Below are 23,783 nucleotides of genomic sequence, written 5' to 3'. Positions count from 1 at the left end.
TGATGTGCTTCTCTTACTAGAAGTAATAAATACTGTATAGCACAGGGAATTGTTCCATGGTGTGAACTTCACGATTTTTACAGGGCCTGCTTTGCTGTGGGAGAGCCTCACAAATTCCACGGCTTTCTTCACCCTTGGAAATAAACATGTTCCAAGGTATGTGTTTTTTGGTCCATCTAGGAGAAAAAAGTACCACACACACGGACCTCCCCGTGGTGAGGTGTACATTTGTATTTTCAGGATGGGCCTTTGAACTGCAAATACCAAACCTTGGAAAAAAAGATCTATTGGCTACAGGTAAACTTGGACAAACAGGAATGAAGGGGTGGAGTGCCTGCCACCATCTGGGGCTCCGGACTGAGAGGCTCCTCTGAGAAGGGGACAGATATTTACAACAGAGCACAACTCATCACCCAGTTTAGGTGTCAGAATGATGCTGACCAATAAACAAATCTTCTCTCCAGAAATTACCGGTATAGCTGTTCATGTACTGAATGCTCCCAGGAGTACTTTGCTCTGCAGAGTCATTAATTACATGTACCATGGTCTTGGATGCAAAAAAAAAAAGTAATAGGAAAGCAAGGACATTCATTGTCCTTTGTCTCCCTTGAATGTCTGTGTCTCTTGGCAAGATGTTCTTTCAAAGATGGCACAAAGGGGCTCAGCAGGAAGAAGGGAAAGATGATGCTGAAGAATCAGTGCCCTCTGTGGCTCTAATCCCATAAAAATTTCACAGCCCCTGCCCAAGATGAAGCAGCCTAGACTGAGAAAGGTGGGGCACGACCTTGTTCCCAAAGCATCTGTCAGTATTTTGTTCATCTCACGTGTTTTTCCTTAGAATTTGGTCTTAAGGTATAAGAACAGCAACTCCGAGAAGGAGCCTGTGCCGCTTTCTGTGTGGAGTGAAAGAGTAATTGTCTCATTTAAAAGAGAAGCACAGGCAAAGGTTCAGTAATTTCTACCCCCGTGGTTTGTCCCCAGCACCGGAGGCCGTGACAGGAGAGGCTGAGGCAGCTGAGGACAGGCATGGCAGGAGCAGCAGCTCTCTCCTGCTGGGGCTGTGCCCTGCCCCAGGTCCTGTCGAGCCCCTGGCAGCACTGTGCCCCGTCACCTGCCTGGGGCCCTCAGCAAGGCAGAAGGGTGAGTCGTGCTCAGCACCTCGAGTTCTTGTGCATCAGAAAAAGGCTCTTGTGCAAGGTCTTAGAAAATCCTTGTGGTTCTGGCACATGCAGTCAGGGAGGAGCACGAGGAACAGCTGCTGGTACACGGAACCACAGAGGTGATGTCTCTGTGCTGATCAGCCGCTGAGCTATTTTAAGTTGTACACAAATATACAGATCCAAGCCAAAAACAGAAGGGTATTTGTGATCTTGGTTAGCAGCAAAGCTGCAGAATTCAGGGCTGTGCAGAGGGCCTGTGCTGGCTGCAGGCTGGGTGTCAAGTCTTTGTTTGGCCTTCCAGGCAAACAGAAGTAAAAGGAAAGAAAAATATCCCATATAATAAATCTAAGCTGATCTCAGTAAAGGCCTGGAGAAGGAAGTTCTTTAGTCCCTTCACTGCAGCACAAATCTCATTTCAGGCAACTCAAATCACACCTATTGCAACTTGACTTTCTTTCAGTGAAAGTAATCAAATTAGCTTTAAATGTTGCTTTGACAGTGTAGATTGAATTTTTTCACAGTAATCTTAGTGGCAAAGTTAGAATGAAAATGATGTTTTATGTAGTCTGCATGCAGGGAGAACCTAAGAAACAATACTGGTGGTTGGAAAGAGATGGAAACCCTTCCTCTGTGAAACAAAGACATGCCACTCTGTGGTAATTCCCGAGTGCTTTAAAGTTCTGACAGAAGTTGACTGTGACTTGCTCATTCAGACTGGCTCTTCCAATTAGCAGCTCTTTGCCCTCTTTGCTTTGGCCTACATAGATAGATTTGATCTGATGGACTGGGCATAAATGGGGCTAACTAGCTCATTTGAAGATACACCACAGGTCTAGTTCTGACATGGAGCCTAAATCCAGGGAATGCACAGGATATCCTACCTAGGAGACAGGATGAAACATGAGTTCTGTCAAAGTGGGATTCCCAGTGCTTTTACTCGATTTGCAGCTGCTTAGATTTCAGCAGCCCTTTATGGAATGACCTTGTGTTTGGAGTAGCAGGAGATAGGGTGGCAGGGAAGAAAAGGAGCAGACAGAATCACGTTTTGGTATTTCTGTAAGGGTTAAAAACTGCTGCACCAACACTGACTGAGAACCTTCGGTCTAAACTTCAGATAGACATTCACGTTTTGCCAAGAACAGGTTGGCTAAACAAATTCAGCCAGCTAGGCTGGCTAAGCTCACTCTCTTCTGTTGAAATCCCTGACTTCCAAATTATATTTGGGGTTTTTTTTGCATCCGTTCCTAAAAAAGTAACTCAGCAGTGAAAGGCCCTGTTACATCTGCTTCTCCAAAATCCACTGTGACATAAAGCCACAGAAGCTTCCATTCTGAAGGCAGTCAAAACTGTTGGATGAAAGAGAAGCCAAAGCTGCAGCAGGCTGCATTAAAAGCACACAGAGGTTTCCTGGCCAGCGGTCAGTGGTCAGCCACCTCCGTGCAGTCTGGATCTGCTGCCTTCCCCTGCAGTGTGCAGCAGCAACACACAGAGCAACATCACTGCATGCTCATGTGACTTAGCACAACCCAACTATAAACACTCATTTGAAGAACAAATCCATTTTTGCTTTTGCTAGGCACCATATACTTAAGTCTCATGAAAACTTGAATAATCACTACTCTGTGCCACTGTCATTAAACAACTGCTGTAAAATCTGGTTAAATTATTTTGATTAAGTATCAAGTGATTGCATAATACCTTTTCTAACAGACAGTGCTCTGGAGTCTGAAAGTAGTGCTTCAGTATGAGCTATCTGTGTGTGAGTTTCACTCATTTTACAGAGTTTACTTAGGGTTCAGTCCTGTCAGTCACTTCATTAAGGTCTTTCAGACACCTTCCTTGTTGAGGCACAAGCTGGACATAAAATCTATTGCTGTGGAGAGATACTGTGACTAATTCTGGCTGTCCAATACGCACAGACATGATATCTCCAAAACTGCAGCTCTTCTACACCTGTGCCTCAGTTTGGAGAAATGCTTTTTTCTGTCGCATTATTACTGCCACGTTTTCATTTAGAGGAACATCAGCAGATTAGCATCCTTTGTCTCTTAGCAGTCAAAAATCCAAGCTCAAACTTGGGTCATAAAAATAGCCCTGTTGGGAATCAGCATTTTTCCCCTCTGGTGTCCAGGGTAAGGCAGACAGCAGGAGAAGGGGCAGAGCCCCAAGGAAACACCGGGGAAGAACTCGGAGCAAATGTGACCCAGGAGCAACAGAGGTCACCCAAAATCTGCCAGTAGGGCTGAGGGGGCTGTGTTGTCTGAGGTTTAGAAAGCAATTACTGATTGTGCTCAGTAGCTGCACAAGGGCTAGGTTTTTTGGGGGTTTGGTTTGGGTTTTTTTTTGAAAAGTCCCAAACTGTGTTCATAAATACTGCAAATTAAGGATATAAGGCTTTGTTAAATTGGAAAGATCTAATCTTCCCTGTGTAATACAGGTGTGCTAAATTATGGGTTTGTGGATGTGTTGAAGTATATGGAGAAAACCTTTTATTGTTTTGAATGCACAACTTTAAATCCAGCTTTCTAAAAGCAGGTGCATAAGTGTGTAACACACACTGCCCTGTTTCTTAGATTAAACTTTTTATGGAGAGGAGATTGTGTTACGTTTCTTCTTTTCGGTAAGAGTAAATTAGTAATGCAGATAATATGAAAAAATAATTCAGTGTGAAATAAAGTTGTAGAATTGTTGAAGCAGGAGGAGAAGGAACCGTGGTGGTTTATACAGTACAACATTCATGCAAAGCATTTTTTTCAGTTTAAAAAGCAGCAAGGCCAGGCTACATATCCAAAGTAGGTGTGCAAGTCCTGGAAGGAGACTATTTCCCTCCATTTTGTTTTTCGGACCACAGAACTACAACAGTGAAAAACTATTTTTGCAGAAAGGTAAGAATGGAATGTACATCTGTGCAGTAGGGTGTATGTGTGTACATTTGTGGTTTTAACCTGTTTGGATTCACTTGCAAAATAATCCATTTAATTTTCATAGCAGTGACTGCTCAGTGCTGCTCCAAAGTCCTCCCTCCAAAACCCCTGTCGTTGTTGATTTATCCTTTTACAGCAGGTGGTGGATTGTTCTTGCTTTCCTTTACATTTGCTTTGGCCAGACAGTTGGGGAGGCAAGTTTCAATGTCTTAACACCCACACATTAAAAATGTATTAATGCAACTATTTTTAGGTAGTATAAATTGACATACCTTAAGCCAAATGCGTCCTCTTATCAGCCCATAAGGAACAGGTCCATAGTACCTGGAATCTGTAGAATTCCTGAGATTATCACCTTCTAACCAAACATGTCCTTTAGGCACCTATGATTAGGCAAGATTGAAATGTAAAAAGAAACCAGAACAGAATGGTGTTAAGCACACTTTGCCTTACAGTGTTTCTCCTGATTTCTGTGCTCTGTATTTCATGACTGTGTAATGAACTAAATTTTATTGAGTCTAGTAAGACCCACTGCCAGATTTAGAGGGATGAGAAGGAGGGCTCCAAAGTATCTGTTCTATCATGTGCTCAAAAACCAATGGTTTGCAACAAAAAATCCAAAATGAAGATGTAAGAGGTTAGACCAATGTGACAGGGTCATTAATTTAATAGACTTCAAAAGAGGTCATTAGGATGTTGACTGAAAATCTGCCCTCCTGTCGCAGTAACAGCATGAACAGGGCAGCCACACACTCATCAACATCCTGGGGCCAGCACCAAGGCTAGACCTGTTAGTAGATTCATGATGAACTAACTGGTAATTGATTGTGACATCAATTACGAATAATCTCATCATTTTATCGGAGTAGGCTTGTCAAAGTTCTAATTAAGATCACAGTTCATTCTATGTGCAGGCAGAATCCACAACACATTATATTGCAATAATGATGATCACAAAACAGCAAATCCCTTTTTATAATTTGAAAATTAATGATGGTGACCTTATACTATATGACAAAGACCTTTCATTGCCCATATATATTATGCATTAACTATATTACATACCACAGATTCACGGCATTCACTGGCTGACTCAATGACAAAATGAGAAATAGCAACATAGCTGTAATTGTTACCTAAATGAGAGTATGAAGCTTTCATACGTGGAAAGAGTTGCTCCTACAAGTCTTAAACTAAGATATATGCTTGGAACATAGAATACTATTTTGTAATGTTTTCTTGAAAACATTTCAGATACAATAACTCTCGTTATTCAAATAACCTCTTTCAAGTTACCAAGTAAAATATTTAATAATTACATTTCTAATTGGGTTTTGTTTCTAAAATTTTAAACCAGGCTGAAAATTTAAATGAAGCAACACATCCTCAATCTAGAGAACATTTAAGATGGACTTTAAACTAACACACATTTTTCCAAAACCAAGTATGTACTTGAAACATTGCTACGACCACAATTCAGAGGAAAAACATACTGAAACTAACTAACTAACTAAACAAACTATTTCAAATGAAACTCAGAGTAGGAGTAGCACGAATGTTTTAGAATTGAGCCATGCAGACTCTAGACCAAAATAGTCTACATAAGAGATTAAACAAAGTGAAGTACCACTCTATAGAGTAAAGGCTGGCTGTAAACCAGTAAGAACAAATCCACGTCCCCATTGGAGGAAACTGCAATTGGTACTTGGAGGTATCCGGCCAGGCAACGATCCCTGGGAACCTGGTCTTTAATCTCCTGCTCAGCCATGCTCTCAGGTGCCTGTGACCAGGCCAGGATCCAAGGCTGGCACGCTGCTGCCAGAGCCCCTTTGCCGAGCCGTGGCAAACGCGTCGGCTGTGGTCGCCTCTGGCGGTGGCAGAATGAAGCGCTCGCTGCAGACGGCGCCTGTGAGCCTGTCCATCCCTCCCAGGCAGCCCTTGCACTTCGGTGGCACCCAGGAAAGGTGCTGCAGTGTGTCAGAGGGCACAAAGCCTGCCCTCAGCATTTCAGAATCCACACGTGACCAGCAGCGTCTAAGCCCTTTTGAAACCCACTGCTACCATCTCCTTCCACAGGCTCTGGTATAAAGGAATGCCACCTCCTTTGTTTCTAACCGATCCACTGCTTCAGCCAAGCTCCTCTACTGCGTGTTCTCACAGTCCTTCCAGACAGGAATTTCCTTTTCAGCTGTCTGTCACCTTTGTTGTATGGTAGGCTGATCAGATTCCTGGCACATGCATGGAAAGGCTTCCTCTGGGAAGGCCAGCTGGTTCCAGCAAGATCACTTTGGCCCTCCTCCTACCCAAGCAGCGTTGCAAACAAAAAACCCAACCAGAAGTCAATTGATACATTTTAAAATGACTCCCCTTGCGCTGTTCTGGTTCCTCACTCCTCCCAATTCACAGGCAGAATGTGATGCTCATCTTTTTTTGTTGTGTAAAATAAAGAACCGCTCATAACTCAAGTATATCCAAAAACTTTCTACAACACTTCCCATATTTCTACCAAGCTCCAAAATCACAAAAAATAAAACAAATTGCTTTTGCCTCCAAGGGCATAAAATGATTTCCAGTACTAGGAATAGTTACTTGTCTAGACAAGATGTTCAGTTTGCATTCCAGGTAGAACATTTGCAGTGATGTGCCTTCCTATATCCTGAAATTCACCACTTAAGGTAAATTTTGCAGTTCTCCCTGGAAGGTATGACTGGGCCCTATGCCTCCAAATTTGGCATTAAGAGTACTGTCACAATGTGTGATTTATCTTGGCCTAACGCCCTCTAATACCTTTGTAGGCTGTCTGTCCATCATCTAAGCACTTCACTACAACCTAGAATTAAGACAAGCAATAGAAATCACAAGAATTACAGGAAAACGTAAAACCAAATACCAGTGACAGGCCATAATCATCAACTAAAAAAAAAATAACAAAAGTAATATAAACCCCTTTGAAATAAAGACCAGTGCCAGAATCCTTCAAGGCTCTATGCACCAAGCCATGCCTACACCACATCACTGATCTCAGTGGGATTACTCACAGGGAATAGTTCACTTGGAGTATCAGCCTTTCCACAGCCAGGACTCAATCTGAAACACTGCAAAGCTCTGCAAGCACACTGGCTGGGAATAATATTCACCAAAGAAAAAAAAAATTAACTGTTGAAAACCCGTATCTTTAGGAAGAATGTGTTAATTGTACAGCAATGTGCTGCTGCTGCCAAAAAACCCAAGGCGAAGAGAAAGTTGTGTGACAACTCACTGCATTGCATTTTGGTACCTACAGGCAATGGAGCTCTTAGACAAAGTTACCTGTATCCAAGAAGTACCACTGAAACCACAGTTCCCACTACACAGAGGGACAGTGACTACAAACCCACACCGATCACACTGATGAGGGGTAAAAGCCCCACGCATAGGCCAGAACTAAAGATGGGCAAGTCTCACACACACCCAGCAGCTGGATTTTCACAGAACGAGTGGGACTCCTGCAGAACCAGCAATTCCTCAGCAGTGCAGGTTGCTGTGAAACGCTGCCTCTGACTGTCTGCAGGCAAATCCCTCCGCCTCAGCAACCCCTGTGCCTCGGTTCTGTGCAGATTAGCTGAGGATTTACTTCCCAGGGACAGCAGTTCTCAGGCAGAACCGGTTATCTGCAGCGCAGCTTTGATGTGTGAGAACGAAAGACACCCATCAGACACGACTCTGCTCCCTCTGCTCCCGGCTCCCTCCCCAGGCTCTAGACCAGAAGAACAAGACTATCCTTGGGAACAACTGAGCTTGAAGCAGCGGTTCATTCTCTATCAATCACCCCAAATAAGCATCTTTCACTGCCACAAATTGGCAAAATTTGCAGAGCTGTTGGAATTGACTTGGCGGTGCAGTTAAAGTGGCAAAACTGAAGTTCAGGGCAGGTATTTGATGCATGCTTACCAGCATAAAACATTACTTAAAGGGGGGGGACCATCAAGTAATTATATTGTTTTGGTCTCTTTACATGATCCAAACTTTTTTCTTTGATTGTTTAATTACCTTCAAACCCAAGAGATAAGAACCTTAGGCTGCATTACCCTACATATTAGAAAATTAACGTATTGCAAATGAAGCTAACAGACTAAATGATCTGCCTCAGAAATACCCCCAAACCCAACTAAAGGAAAACAGGCTTCTGTGGTTTGGGTTTTTTTGTTTTGGGAGAGCTTTTGCTAGTGATTTTAGGGGACTTACAAACATGAATGTCTTGCAATCTCAAAAAACATCAGCACATACTGGGAGTAGATGTTTGAACTTTTGTAAGGTCACAGGTATTCACATCACCTCCAGCAATATCAAAGTTTCAAACTTAAGAAGAACTTTAAATCATTCCCATCTTTTCTTTTCAGTTCAGAGGCTTCCTTCTTGAGCTATGATAAGAACTAATCTCAGTGCTGGACAAAAGAATCAAGTCTGCAAGTTCTCATCTCTCCCTGCTAAGGTCTATTTAAGTGCCTCCTACTTTGGTACAAGCAACAAATGTAATTGCTTCATGGCCTGCGGGTGTTCATTTAACAAAAGAAGCTTTTGTGAATAAACCACAGGTGTTACCTCTCTTGATTAAAGTGAAATATGATGAAAGATTCTACAATATCAAATGACAAATTTACTAAATACTGATTAAATCGCCTTATTTAAGTAAATTGCATCTAGTTAGGATAAAATATACACCATAGAAATGCAGGGGTTTGTTTTATCACTCTATACTTAAAAGTCTCACATAACTACTCCTTAATCCTTTATTTATTAATTCAGAACCAAGATTGAATAATGCTTTACAAGTACATTTTTTTAATGATCCAGCTGCTCCAGGCACTGTTCCTGTAGGTTTATCATAAATAGTGTTCATATTAAGGCTGCCATCTGTATAAAACCCAACTATATTAATTAGCTCAAGATTTTCAGAATCAGGGTAACCATTTATATTTACCTTTTTGTGCTGAAAAAAAGCTCTGAAATGGTAGCAACCACACTGGAACTTAAACAGTACAGCAGATGTTAAATCAACATCTTTTGTGTATCCTAAAAGGCTGAATTACATGGAACTTAGTATTTCTTAATAAAACAGAATGAATTTACCTTAAATTTATAGGCACTTCCAAAGAATTTAGCATTTTCCCTCTACTTGCTGAACAGTTTAAGCTGCTTATGAATAAGACATAATGTACTTGACCTAGTTTGTTTAAATGGACATACTAAAAAGAAGACATTATGATGTTGGTCCAGGTTGTTATTAGAGAGGCTGACAGTGAAACACTAATGTGTTTTTATACAGAAATCAAATTCATTGTGATTACATACTTACATTATGAATTCATTCTCTGTACGAAGACATTTGTAATTTTAATAGAAGATTTATAGCAAACGTGAGATATGAAGACTTGTCTAAATTTTGAAATTAAATATTAACCAATATGAAAATCACATACCTAAATTAAATTAAAATCACACTTCAGTGTTAACTCACACACCACAGGGGAACTAAGGAATATTAACTTAGGCTTGAATTTCTAAGACATTTTTCTCCAGTGTGCAAGCACACCAGTTGGGTGTTGTTCTGTAACAAAAAATGTGGGTAAACTGTTACAGTGACTTGTCAGAGCACTCATTGGTTATTTCAATGTTTGGGGTTTAACCATTGTTGCTCCTTCTAAACTTTGTGTAATGTAGGAGTAACTACTGCTGTTCTCAGCTCGACTACCTGGAACTTAAAAAGTTTGATCACTACACTCAGGGCTTAATAGGAGAGGTTTTCACATCAGAAATGTCTATGCCAGTCAAATGAGAAAAATATCTGATTTCTCTCATTATCACTTTTTACCTGTTCCAGAAGTTTTCAACTGTGTTAAATAATTCAAACACTTGCATGCGTTGTTTACTGCTGTAAATATTTAATGCTGAGATCGAGATCACATTGTTAAACACACAGATCTCCATCAGCTGGAAAAGCTATATATGATTTCTAAAACGTCTAGCTGCAACCCTAAATTTAAATTATTGGTCATCTTTCCTTTTCTAAAACTATTATCAGTTAAACTTAAAACTAACTGGTTCATGGTCTTAGGCCAAAACTTTCAGACTCAAATCTCCTAGCTACATTTAGGAACTCCTGAACAAAAATTCAGAATATGTCTGTGCTTCATCAATCCAGACTCTTATTAGCCTTAGATTTACAGAAGAGGAGTGTTTTAGAACAAAATATTGATTACAAATCCATCAAAGATTACTTCACAGTTTGCAGAGGCCTTTCTGACAGCAATAATTAAAAAGGGCTTGATTTTCTTCTCCAGATAACAGATGATGTAACAGGGTCACCCAAAAGTTTGTAAGAACAAAAATCCTGTGGGTGCAGACCCCAACTGGAACTTACTGGTTCTAGCACAGAACCCATCACCATCACTGGCATGCCCTGTGCTCACTGATCTGCAGTTCAGCCTGGGAGAGCAGTGGCTGATAAATAATATCATCAGGGTCAAGGAAGCTGCCAGGGTCTGCCAGCTCCATCAGGAGTGACCAGAATCTCTCCTGCACAGCTGGTACAGTCAGACTAAAACTTTTGCTTTAGTTGAGTCCCAAGTAGTTGGTTTCACCATCCTGAGCAGCTTCCTCAAAAGTTATCACTGAGCTTTGAGTAGAGGAATAACAGGATCATAAAATGTAGCTGCTTCTTGAAGTACCACCAAACCAAAACTGCAAAGGTACAAAGACCAAGACACTTGAGCAGAAGAAACCCTGGAAATTAGACTAATAAAAATCTTTTGTGTTTCTTTTTCCTTGAACAATTTAGTTTTGACAAATCAGAATTTTGATTTAAAATGACTTTCAGAAAATTCAAGGTAACCATGAGTCTTGAACTCTCCATACTGGGATATAGAGCCATCTGCAAACCAACAAATATGCCAGATAAGCTCTCTTCTCCCACCAGACATTCAGCACAGCTGCTGGTTAGAATTATGGCATGACTTTCTCTTGAGCCTCTACTACACTTACAGCTCAGGAGGAGCAAGAAAATACCTTACTCATTTTCCATATCAGCAATTCCTGAAACTTACTCAGTGAAGTACTAAACCATGAGGAAACATTAAGATACTTAGAGCAAAGGGAAAAGAAGCAGTGTTTTAATCAGGTTTATTCTTAATCGCTATTTAGGATATTTTAAAGAGACTATCCAACAGTACTGAGTGCTGTGAAATATCAAAGCACTTTTCAGTGTCTTGCACGGCATATCCAAAACCCGCAGAAGTGGGCAGCATTGTTTGCCTCGACATTATGTTATTCTTAGTGCCCACATCATATTCTTACTGCATTTGCCAAGAAGTGTTTAAGAGTTAACAGCACTGTGCAAACACAGTGAGGTGCATTATCCTGACTTGTGTTAGCTCTGGAGCTCGCACAGGATGAGGAGATGCCATCTCCGCAGCCAGGCTCCCTTTAGCACAAGGCAAACACACTGCCCCAGCAGCCGGGCTGGCAGCATTAGTGGGAGCTGTGATTGATCACCAGCACGCTGTTGCTGAGATATGGATTTGTATCTCAGCTTTTTATCACCGGGACTTGCAAAAGGCAGTTCCTTATTTACAGACCCTGCCTCTGTGAAGTGACATTATTAGGGGACTACTTTTGTTTAAGTGCCACGAAGGCTCAGCATATTGGTGGTTTATGACATACAAGCTGTTTGATTCTGATGGTTTACCCCTCACTTTTTCACACTGTAAATAGGACCTGCAGCACAAGAACATATGGTACGTAAAGAAATTAAAGCTAAAGTAAATGGCATTAAAACAAATCCAAATAGAGCAACAGGATACTCAGTCTGAATTATAAACCTGTATTAAGACTTTTTTAAACAGGAAATAAAAGCCTAAATATGCAAAATAACCTTTCAGCTTTTTTTTTTTTAAGGACCATTTCAGGGGTTTACTGTGATTAATTTCCTTATTAATCCTCATTATTTACATCCATATAGTTAAATGAATAAAATAGGATATCTTTTAATAAGTGAAACTAGTTCTGAATACAACATTAGTTGTTTACCTTTTTAACTTCTGGGATCATACCACATCGCCTCTGATACAGAAAAAACACATTATGCCTTCTTAAATGTTTATTGCAGCAAATACACTTGTTTCTGTTTACAAATGTACATTTAGCACAAAACCAAATAAGAGCCCTGCAAAACTGCCAGCCAAATGCTCACATTCCATACCAGATATCAACAAAAAGGAAAACTACCTTTTCTTAACTTTGTAATACTGTAGCAGCTAATTCAAAAAAGGAATTTCATTAAAACAGGAAGATTTCACTAATTATTGTTCTACAGATAAACTCCAATCTTATGTATTTAAATTGTAATTTCAGCACATGCCTAATTTATACCACACAGTTTTACATGTGGCATTAGTTCCATCAGCCTGTAATCCAACAAGTCCATCAAAACCAGCTTTTTGATACAGCTTTATACTTAGCGCACTCGGACAAAAATCGTTTTCTCTTATGATGTATTCCTTCAGTTAAATACAGCAGCAAGAGTATTTTAACCGCCACTGCTGTAACTGCATTTCTACTTGACTGAAATACCTCTTTTCAGAACAACTTACTCAGCCGATGTATGATTTTTTTGTTTGTTTCTTTTCATTATAGCTTGGAAGCTTGGTTTGTTGTGTTTGGATTTTTTTTTAAATCTACAGGTATCTCCTTGGTTGTTTGCAGCAATAATGCAACTCGCCTGTGTAATTTTACAGGGAGCAAATTGTAAAGAGTTCTCCATTCTCCTATCTACACATAAAGGCATCCTGAGAAGTATAGTCATGAATGAACCAGCCCCTCAAGTAGGATCCGGTTTTAGCATTCTCTTAGGCTTCAGGGTAAGAATTTTGTGTGACAATGCTTGTAAGCACAAAAATCCCTAACTTAAATCCTGTAAAATATGCCAACACTACCACTGACACAGTCAATACAGACTAAGAACAATTCCTACTAACATGACTCTAAGGATTCTCCTTTTAGGGCAAATCTAAAGCAGGTGCTTACAGGTAATTTCATCCTCAGCTACATGAAGTACATTGTATTGCCATTACTCTGCCATCTCCAGGATCTGGCTAACTCCGAAAACCTATCCACTAGCTGCAACCACCAGCACAGACTGAAGCAGGGGTCTGAGCTGCATAATTTGGCAATATTGCTGGCATCTGATATTCCTATTTACCGTGTCAGTCTGCAAACATGACAGGAACTCCCCAAAACAGGAGACAAATCCTCAAGGAAAGCTGAGAAGTTTGCCAGAATAAAAAACAAAGACTGCTCTCTGACCTTACACACTTTGGAGTCACTGCATTCACACACCACTCAGATTTCCTGCTTGAAAAAAAAGCAGTTAGTAGCTAAATATAAAGTGCAAAACTCATGACACTTTGCAGGCTTTGCTCACTTAGGGAGTGGTCCCTTCCCCTGGCACAGACCCCTCAGCAGCACTCCTGGCCATTTGGAATCACAGCCCAGGCCTTTCCTCAGTTTGGACAATCATTTTTGCCAAAACCCACCTCAGGCAGGCATCAACAGAACAGCCAGATCTCTGTACATCTGCTGCCATTATTTGCTGTGAGGAATTCTGTGTTTGAGTTAAAAGTGCATAGCACAAAAAGGAATTCACTAAAGGACTCACTACAATAAGGAATCTGATTAGGCAATTGCCTAAACATAAACACAGATCACGTTTCCCCTCCCCAACAATTTACTCAGCGAATAATCCAGCCTCAGTTACGAACATAAAGTAGAGATATCCGTGTTGAGAATTTACTCTTCTGTAAAGGAAGTGTCTCCTGAACAGATGGAAAGACTCACCTCTTTACCAAGCACTAAAGGTAGAAGGAAGACAGGTATCAGGCACAAGAGCATTTCCATTTAGATAATTTCTCTTCCTAGATACAATTTATGGTGTCAGAATTACAAAAGCTTGTCACTTTGCTGTATTTCCACACATTAGCCTTTATGAAAACAGGAAATGGACTCTGCATTCCTCATCTGCTCTTTCTCCTCATATTTTGCATTAAAACTGCAGACAAGAAATCCTGCACTAGAGCAGAAATTGTTCTGCTGGATATTCACTTGGTCACTTCACTGTTTCCAGAAAAGCTAACATCTTGTTTTATCTTTCCCAAACGTCCTTTACAAGACTAAAAAAAGGGAGGAACAAGATACTCAGAGAAATTCGGGTTTGTGTCTTCTGTCAGTGTACACAGAATTCAGGTTTCCCTCTCAGGTTGGTCTCCTCTGGGAAATGCACATTCCATCACAATTACGAGCTCCACCAGAGCTAGAGGATTCCTTCAACTTGGTAAGAAAGGTGGGTTTGTGCTCTTTGGGGTTTTTGGTAGGTTCTTCCTTGGTTAAATGGTTAACACAATTTGATTTGTGGAAAAAACTAAATGTTCTGTCCTCCCCTTCAAAATGTAACATAGGAAGAGTTCCTTCTTTATGCCCACAAGTGGCAGAAGTCTAAAAGAACAGCAGTAGCACTGGCATTACATCAGAAGTGCAGGTTAGAGGCAGGTGCCCAAGATGTCTGGGCTCAACACTAGAGTGCAAGGAACTAATTCAAACCCTCAGAATTTGTTTAAAGCTTTGTTTAAAGATTCAAAATGCCTGGGAATATCTGATGGCTCCACAAGGTGCTGAGTAGAGGAAACAGTCAAACACGCTTCTGGGATGAGAAAAACCCTACATTTTTCTGTGATCATGATTCCTAAGGATTTTTCTAATGACAGCCTACAAAGAAGTTACTAAAAACATTCTGTCACTGGTCTTCCCAAACTTCTGTGAAGTCTGTCTGCATAAGGACAAATGAACATTGAGATTATTTTTCCCTTTTTATTGCATCACCTGGCCAAGTTAGGAAAATTTCTACTTTTCCAACCATACTGAGGAAAATGAAAATATTGCTACATTGAAACAGAAATACACTATAGTATAATTTTGAAAGACAAATCTGGAAAGCTATTTCAGAGTCGAATGCTAACTTCTTAGTGTTTAAAACACAGGAACGATTTTGCCTGAACACCAAGCACCTGCATCTGTCATCTGTACTGCACTTTATACAGAGAATTTCAGAGTATTCTTCTAAGGAAGAAGGACTAAGCAAAGGGCAGAGAAAAAATATTATTGTCTACAGTTCCCACAGACACAAAAGGCAGAGAAAGACAGCTGGGCATACACAAGCTAAAAGTACAACATTGTACTGTGCATATTCAAGAATAATGATTTATTAATGTCATAATTTATGATTTATTATGATCCTCACATACTGCAAATCCCTTACAGACCACCAGGCCTACTTAAGTAATCATTAATTTACATAGTAAGAAACTCTAATACTTACATAGCTGTGACTCTTAAGGAAATCTGAAGGGTTGCTTGTGCAGACTTTATCCCCTTCCAAGCCAATTACTCTTTTACAGATATTTGATTTGGGGTCATTTGGGCTTTTCACAATTACAATATCTCCTCTGAGAGGAAAAAACAGAAACAGAAACAAACAGAAGAACTCTAATTACAAACCATTTGGCTGAGTACATGAGCATCCATGTGTCTACTCCAAAAATATTCACACACATTCAAGACAGTCCATTGTGCTGAAAATTCTAGCGTATAATTTTGGTTTCTGCAGTTTTACTCAGGTATAATTTCATAGAGTTTTAAAAGTGGAATGAAGTTCTGTTACTTAGATCATTCATGAAACATTTAAGACTACAACCTGAGACCAGTAATACCCATAGTTGGTTTTCAATCCCAAACTGCTTAGTGAAGAAGTTACGTTCACTCAATAGAATCATTTAGTGGGAGAAAAAAAGGGATTTTTTTTCTGTTTTTTGGACAAAGCCGTGAATATGACAATAGACTAAATCCACAGCGAATTTTGACAAGTTGTTCATCGGGCTGTTTGTGCTGCAAACTTTTAACATCCTTCAGGCACAATGACAAATTACTAGTTAGATGCAGAAAAAGACACCAAAAAGAAAGGACAGAATGTGGTTATTGACAAGGCCTGGCAAAGGGAATGTGAGATCTGGTCTCGACAGGGGAGCGTACTTTCGAATGCAATAAAAGTGGCGGCTGAGGTTCTCCGAAAAGACAATATCAGAGTTTTGAATGGTTGGTTCCATTGAAGGTCCAGAACACTGCAAATTAAAATAAAGGAGAAAAAAAAATTACTATTTCAAGGTACTTTTGTCAAAAGTAAACTTATATTCAAATGATATGCTCATAAATTAAAATAGTGTAATGTGGAGACCCTTAGGGATTCCTTTCAGCACTGCATCTCCGAGAAATTTTTAGGAGCAGTGCTCAGAGCCCTACCAAGCTTCCCCCTTCTCTTCTCTGTGACCCAGAATCATCACAGAAGGTGCAAGAGCAGCTCACAGCCAAACTCCCCCATGCCCAGCAGCAATATCTGCCAGGTTAAGGACCTGGGGATGAGGGGCAAGGAGCATAAAACACCCAGGGATTTGGCCGGAGTGTGAAACAAAGGCATTTCCTATCCGTGACTCCAGGCTTTCTTAAAGGATGGGCTCTCTGCAAAAGGTTTAATCAGAGTTTCCCATTTACTTCAGTGACGCCTCAAGCAATAACACATCAGAAAACATGAATGCCTAAAGTGCAAATAACTTCCACAAAGGCTGGACCTGCTTCCTATAAATTGTGTTAAATGCTTCGAAGAAAATTAAGAAACCTGAAATACTGGCAGCATCACATATAAAAAATTCAGTATTACAGTTCGATCTCCTTTTAAATGTCATGAAAATAAAGAGTTACCACAACAACTCCTCCCAGGTACTCAAAGGCACAGTGTGCTATGCAGCCATATTGCAGCGTGTACCCCAGAAATCGGAAGGTTTTTCCTAGGGCATTGAGAAACATCCTACGGTGGGACGGTGCTCAGCTGGTTCTACAGCAAAACAGAAGAGGATCATTCATTGGAGAACAATCAATCCAACATTTACAAACCCATCTTTTGTGCGTAACAGATGGACAAGATTAAAAAATCCCAACAGTGTAATGCAACCAACAAACAATCAGACAGACCTGAAGAGGTGGATACAGAAATAAGGCATCAGGTCTTTCTGTTCTCAGCTGCAGCACATCAGCCTGTAAACATTTTCTGACCCCCTTCGCCAAATATTCAAGTCCAGCTCTGATTAGGAGATCCAATTCCTGCAATGCTAATCTAAATAAAATGTTTCCTTAGCACAATTTGATGGTTACACCTAAGGAAGTGGAAAACACATACTGAAGTAATTGAAGCAAGTTCTACATTCTGCAAGAAACCTGTTCCCCTTAAACTCAGTGTTGCCTTAAACTCCTGCAAGATTTTCCTCTTTTACTAAGATCAATATAGTTTGCTAAGCAAATATATGATGTTGAAAAGAAAAAAAGAAAAAAGCTGTGTAAAATAAGCCCACTTCAAAATGAAACAAAGACATCTTCTTCTACGTTTCATTGCATTTCACTAATTAAAGACAGGAATTTAAAAGTTACAGCTTTATTTTCACAACCCTCACTAGAATTTAACGGGAATTTTGCCTGAATACATTCAAAAGCCAACCATTATTGGCAGCAAATATTCTCTACCAAGTTCATTTCCTGGTTCCAAAAAAAGACGTACTTTTTTATCTACATACACTTCTCTGGACTAGTGCAGCTTAGACCAAGCTGTGATTCATCATTTGTAAGATTATCTGAGCAGTTTCACAGTAATGACCTGAAATACAATGGAAAACGAAATACAATGGAATAGAAAAGTCTTGAATTGTGTCGTTGGCAGCCACAGCACCCAGCACACTGCAGGACACACTGCAGGAACTGACACAGCTCCCCTGGAAGGGGAATGCGCTTTCAGCAGAATTCATTCTGGTGAGGCAGAGAAGTGGCTGGCTCTTCTCAGTTCAGAGCACCATGAAAAGCACCAACCAATGCCTTGATCTTAGGGCCAGACACACTGAGAGCCCAGAAATGTAGGACAGGTGATAAAAGGAAGGTGGAGGCACAGCAGATGAATTAGAGTTGCAGAACTACTGTGAATGCATGACAACAACTATGTTTTGAGAGAAGTCCATCATTAATACATCTTAACAGCACCTGCTAGAAAGGCAGCCTCACATTGCTTCTCTGTTCAGGGGGAAGAAAAATATTGCACAAGCATCCTCTGTTTTTTCTCCGTATCATTCAGAAAGCTTATATTAACATACTAAAACAGTAGAGAATTTAGGCACCTGTGGGTATTGCAGAGAAAAAAGCATTTACAAACAATGCATTACAATGCCCGGAGGACGCAGATCAAATTGGGACAAATAAACAGAAACAACATTAAGAGAACGTGCAGACCTCCCATGGCAACAGCTGCCAGGCTCTAACTAAAATATTTTTATTATGAAACTCTAAACAACTGCTATACATCTCAGGAAATACGTTTCAAAGTGATTGCAAGCGATTTCCTTTTGGATTTTGGATGACACAAGCCCAGGGACAGTCGCCCTGGACACATGTTTCCCTGTGAAGCCTGCGAATAGATTTGGGAGCTATTCAGGGAGATCCAGGGCTCAGAGTGAGCTCTGCCTGCTGCTAGAACTGCCGTGGTAAAAAAACTAACCACAAGGACAGAACATGAGTGAAGAGCTTTCAAATTTTGTTCCCAGTTCTCTTAAAAGAAATTCTTAACTCCTGAGACATGGATTTCACCAACCCCCATTTATAAATATAGTACAAAGGATTTTTTTCAAGTGCTCGAGCTTATCAGATTTTCTGATAACGATCAAAAATTTCCCAGCTTTATATAAAACTTTTGACTACTACCCAAGAAAGTCAATTTCCGATGAAGGCATATATATATACCTGGATTGTACAGTCTGACCCTGGCAAGGTACCTCCTGAGGATGGGAGGGTGTTTTAAATGTTAAAGTTCATCTTTAGACATCTAATATTCATTCCAAATAACTACAATTCTAAGTTTCCATGTAGTTTGAAGAACAGCTTCTGGTTAATAAGTGGCTGTAGCAAGAGCAAGTCCAGTAAAAAACCCACCAGAACAAACTAGTTTATTTAAAAAAAAAACCACACAGAAATAATTAACTTGAGCATCATTAAAATATAATTGTTTCCGCTGAGGACTTCGTATCAGTACGTTTTTGAAACAATGTCATATTGTCGATCATAAGAAAGTAAACAGCTGAACGGTTTTCCACATCACACAATTTTAATACAAAGTACCATCAGCGGGGAACTCCACCAGATCGAACATAAGACCATTAGGCACAATAAAACAAATTATTTAAGTCACAGGCCCCTTGAAAACTTAATGGCTCTGTAGTATAAACATCCTTATTGCAGAACTAATGGCCTTAAACTTGTTGTAATTACTTCCAGGTACTACCTACTATGATACAGCAGGTAGCTGAAAGATTTATGCTGAAATCGACATTGGTTAAAAAAGGCCACACATCCATATTTATCACAGAGAACACAATTTGGTTATTTTACCACAACCGTATAGTTTATCCCCCAGAGCAAATAAAATGCAAAATGTAATTGCTATTCTCTTCTGTTCCCTTTTCCTTCCACAGCCCATGCTTTCATCACTGGGTTTTTTGTTTGTTTGTTTATAAAATTAATCACAGCTAGCAGGGTAGGAATCGCTGCGAGCCTCCTGAATGACATCCAAGAGATGGGAAAGGATTAGTTCTCAGTTGCTGCCAGTTATAGCGCCAGGTGGCTTTTTCTGCAGTGAAGGTGTTACCGATAATCCCATTACATTGGTACTAAATCTTGCAGACATCAAAATTATCACCAAGGTTCCTTTTCATCCCATCCTTTCCAAATGACTGGAAGTCGCTTCACCTGAAAGAAGTCAAATCCACATGCAGCTGCTGTTTTAGCAGCCAGCGGACTCCCTGAGAATGCCAATTGTGATCCAATTTCGCTGTGCTGGTGGCCCCCTATTCCCTGTCCAATAATACATCTGTTAAAAAATCCTACAGCTACAAATCAAGTTTAATCCTACCAGGGACCTCATGTTGGTCTTGTCTTCCAAAAAGGCGGCAGGTTTTGCCGTCTATCTCTGCCAGTGTCTGGGGAATACTCTTTAAATCCCAGCTCTACTTAGAAGAATAAGCTAAGGATCACAAAACATGACCTCAAAAACCCTGATATGACTATATTCTGACCCAGAGGCATTCATTCTAGGTGAAGATTAGAACTTTGCATAATAAGATTACACAGCAAGTGAATGATATCAAGGGACTATCCATATGCAGCCGCCTGGTTTTCTATAGCCAGCCTGTGCTCTGCAATATGCAGTGCAGACGAAACAGAGCTTGGGCTTTCTAGCTGAAATAAAATAGATTCACATAAATTAGTTGGCCATTTCCAGATTCCTAAATCCCCTATTACATCTTTTATTGACAGCTCCTGTGAGGATAGCACAAATGGTATTCTCTTTGTACTCTTCGCTTCTGTAACACTCACACTCTGAGGGAAATGTGCATACGTTGTCTAGAAATTAACATCTTGTTTGCTGTAATCCTGGATTACAATTAGCTCTGTACATAATAAAATTAGAAAATCAATGAGCTGATTTATCATTTCCAGAAAAACAACGGCATTGTGTAAGACAATTTAAAATATGGTGCTGAATTTTTAAATACAGGAAAATCAAAGTTGCAGGCACTGAAAGCGTGACTAAACAAATCACTGGACTTGGCACTAAATAGATTTTTCACTTTCATAAAAAATTTCCAATCACAATTGCTTTATTTCATGTTTCCCAGTCCTGGAATTTCATTGAATATATAGTGAGAGATGATCAGTTTTTCCTTCTATAACAGAAACTCTTCTCCTAACATTCTCCACTTCTAACCAGACACCTTTCTCTACACATAACCTGCACCATCTCTTTCCCACAGAATTACTCTGAGATTGCTATAAAAAAAAAAAAAAATCCAATAACCCAAACCAAAGAAAAAACTGCACACTGACTAGGCCACTCAAATATTTATGTTTGAGCTGCTATTTATATTAAACTATTATTTTAAAACTTCTGCATGGAATTGATGCTACATGTGCTAGAAGAGCGAAGGGTGTATACCTTGTTGATTTGGATGCTTCCCGTATTAGATACACAATATACAAAACGCATTAAATATTCTAATTACAGTCTGAGGATTCCGAGCATCTACAGCAAAGAACAATTTTCAAAAGGTCCCTCTGTGCTGGGGATCAGACAGAATTGCTTTTTATTTCCAGCTGTTGCTTTAGGCTGGAAGAAGCCCTGGTCTTGGTCTGGGAAATGTGAGCAAGCTCGGTGATGCTGTGGAAGAGAGAACTTTTTTACACATTATCTCTACCAGGCGCTGCCAGTTTGTCTCCAACGAGAGCTCCTTCAGCTCCTGATCTCAAGCTGACAAGGAGTTTAATCCTGTAAACAGAAGGCACATAACACAATTCGCTGGTGTTAAATAACCAGAGACAACCGACAAGAATGAGCAATTTTTCGACAGGGATTTCAGGTGGTTCTCACTGGTTCTATTTACCTTTGGGAAGCGGCTCCTAACACTTGCACAATGCCGAATAAAACGCTGTTTTAATGGCCAGGTGCATTCCAAAGCCTCTCCTCCTCTGCAGCTCCATACACTCCTCTTTGCTGAGCAAAGGCATGGTCATACATGGCAAGCCTGAGCCTCTGAGGGATGCCAAAATATTCACTTTACAGTATTCTGCAACAAGGTCAACGTCAGGACAAACACCAAAGGTCTGGCAGACACCACAGTCACCTCTGCTTGTAAGTGAGAAAAATGGGCTGTGCCCACGTCACAATGGTCAAATAACCACATGTGTTTATCTCAAATTTCACTACGTTCACTTTCTTGAGACCCAGACACATAAACATGGAAAATTCATTTCAGTTTAGTAAGACAAAGAGTTACAATCCTAATTTTCACCTTAGGCACTAAAAATCTACAACCCTACAGAATGTGAAGCTGCCCATGGCTCACGTGTCCCCTGCACTTCCCAGCTGACACATCTTGTGGAAACATGATTTTGGAAGTGCTGCTCAAAGCAGTGAATAGAAGAGGGGTAAATAACTCCCTTATGCCATGAGAACTAAAAAGACTGTTCACTTAAAATATTTTGTCATTACAGAGAGGACGGTTTGCTGGTAAAAACCAGCAAACCCAACGAAAACACCACAAACAAAAAACACGAACAAAACGCCCAAACTCCCTCCACATCAAACAACCCCTCCACATTTCAGTACACCAGCAGCAAGACTATTTAGCAAAAATACTTATCACCAATGTTGGTCTCAGAGAGAATGCCTTCATTGAAGAGTGCTCCAGAGAGTTTAGGAACACAGAAGTCACAAAGTATCAAATCTTTAAACAAACAGCAAATCAAACCTGACAGACAATTAAACTACAAACCATTAAACATCTGAAAAATAGAAAAGCAAAAAAACAAGACCCGTTTTAGCACTGTCAGAAAACAGCAGTGAAGAATCCTTCTGTATGTTTATCAGTAGTCCCCAGTTTTGAGCATCATCTTCTAATGAAATAGCTGATGCACACTCTGCATTTAAAAATGTGTTAAAAACCAGGAGAGAGGCAACACAGTCAGACAAGGGAGGGCTCCGTATTTACATTTTCAAGTTACCTGAATAAAAGAAAAATGCAGATCAAGTGCTTATCACTGCTATTATTCTGCAAAAATGTTGACTGCTTTCCCAAACTGCTTTTTAGTTACAAAGTTCTAAATACACACATGCACATGGATTCATGGACTTTTTTCAGAGCAAAATGGTACTTCATGAGAGTTTATGCAGTAAAAATAAACTGTAATCAGTATTTTTTTCTCACTGCTCAATAAAATTTTATTAGTTATTTCTGAGCTGTTTTACGTGCAAAACACAAGTTCTGTAAGGTCTTCTCCACTTAGAGATACAAGCATAAAAAAGTTCCAAACATCAATAGATGAGTGCAATGATATTCAGTCTAAGTTAATCCCCAGACATCCAAATCCATGAATAAAAATTCATCAGTTTTAAATACACTGAGCCTATTAAGCAAGAACAAAAGCATATGCACAAAAGAGCTTTTAATATATTTCAAAGCCCACAAGAGCCATGGTCTCATTAAAATTATAAATTACACAAACATGGAATAAAGATTCAAACTGCAGTGCAGCTAAGCAGATTACAGCAAACCCCGCGTTCCATATGATAACACACCATGGCCCTCCCAGATGGGGGCTTGGAACAAAAAGGCCATCACTGCAGCTAGGGAAAACCTCCTTGTGATCTCTGGTTTCTGTTCAGCAGATGACAGCCAAATAATATGTTGATTATTCTGTTTGTGCTGCTAAGCTTGTAAGATGGAATAAAAGCGATATGATCTATTGTGAACTCCATGCTAATGTGTTGCTCCACTCATAAATAATATACTGAATTCATTCTGAAACTATCTTTTTTATCTGACTTCCAGGTTTTAAATGCATGAACTAAAACAGAAAGGCAGCACAAGCTATTATTTAATTTGATGGTTTTAAGTAAAAGATACAGCTGACACAATAAGAAATGCGAAAACCGACTACTTAGTGAATCAAATAAGTAGAGGTTGCCTTTCTCCAA

At 39.9% G+C, this 23,783-nt stretch overlaps 1 protein-coding gene across 2 annotated transcripts in view; it reads right to left on the bottom strand.

The window, feature by feature from the left end:
- Positions 1-23,783, bottom strand: part of IMMP1L (inner mitochondrial membrane peptidase subunit 1) — a 29,853-nt gene that overhangs the window by 213 nt on the left and 5,857 nt on the right. Inside the window, exons 1-5 of one of the 2 annotated variants that reach the window (XM_066187265.1) lie at positions 18,245-18,373; positions 16,922-17,054; positions 16,199-16,287; positions 15,489-15,615; positions 4,357-4,467 (exon numbers count right to left, since the gene is read on the bottom strand). In XM_066187265.1, coding sequence (XP_066043362.1) covers positions 4,357-4,467; positions 15,489-15,615; positions 16,199-16,287; positions 16,922-17,026 — 432 coding nt within the window. In that variant the 5' untranslated portion in view covers positions 17,027-17,054; positions 18,245-18,373. Of the gene's footprint in view, positions 1-4,356; positions 4,468-15,488; positions 15,616-16,198; positions 16,288-16,921; positions 17,055-18,244; positions 18,374-23,783 lie in introns of those variants that run through there. The other variant, XM_066187264.1, reaches the window with a different exon arrangement.

This window comes from Chamaea fasciata, unplaced genomic scaffold (genome assembly GCF_029207755.1).
Source record: "Chamaea fasciata isolate MVZ Bird 193981 ecotype frontalis unplaced genomic scaffold, bChaFas1.0.hap1 SCAF_7, whole genome shotgun sequence".
Classification (NCBI taxonomy): domain Eukaryota; kingdom Metazoa; phylum Chordata; class Aves; order Passeriformes; family Sylviidae; genus Chamaea; species Chamaea fasciata.
Note: the sequence above shows the minus strand (reverse complement) of the source record. Positions and strands in the feature narration are given on the sequence as shown.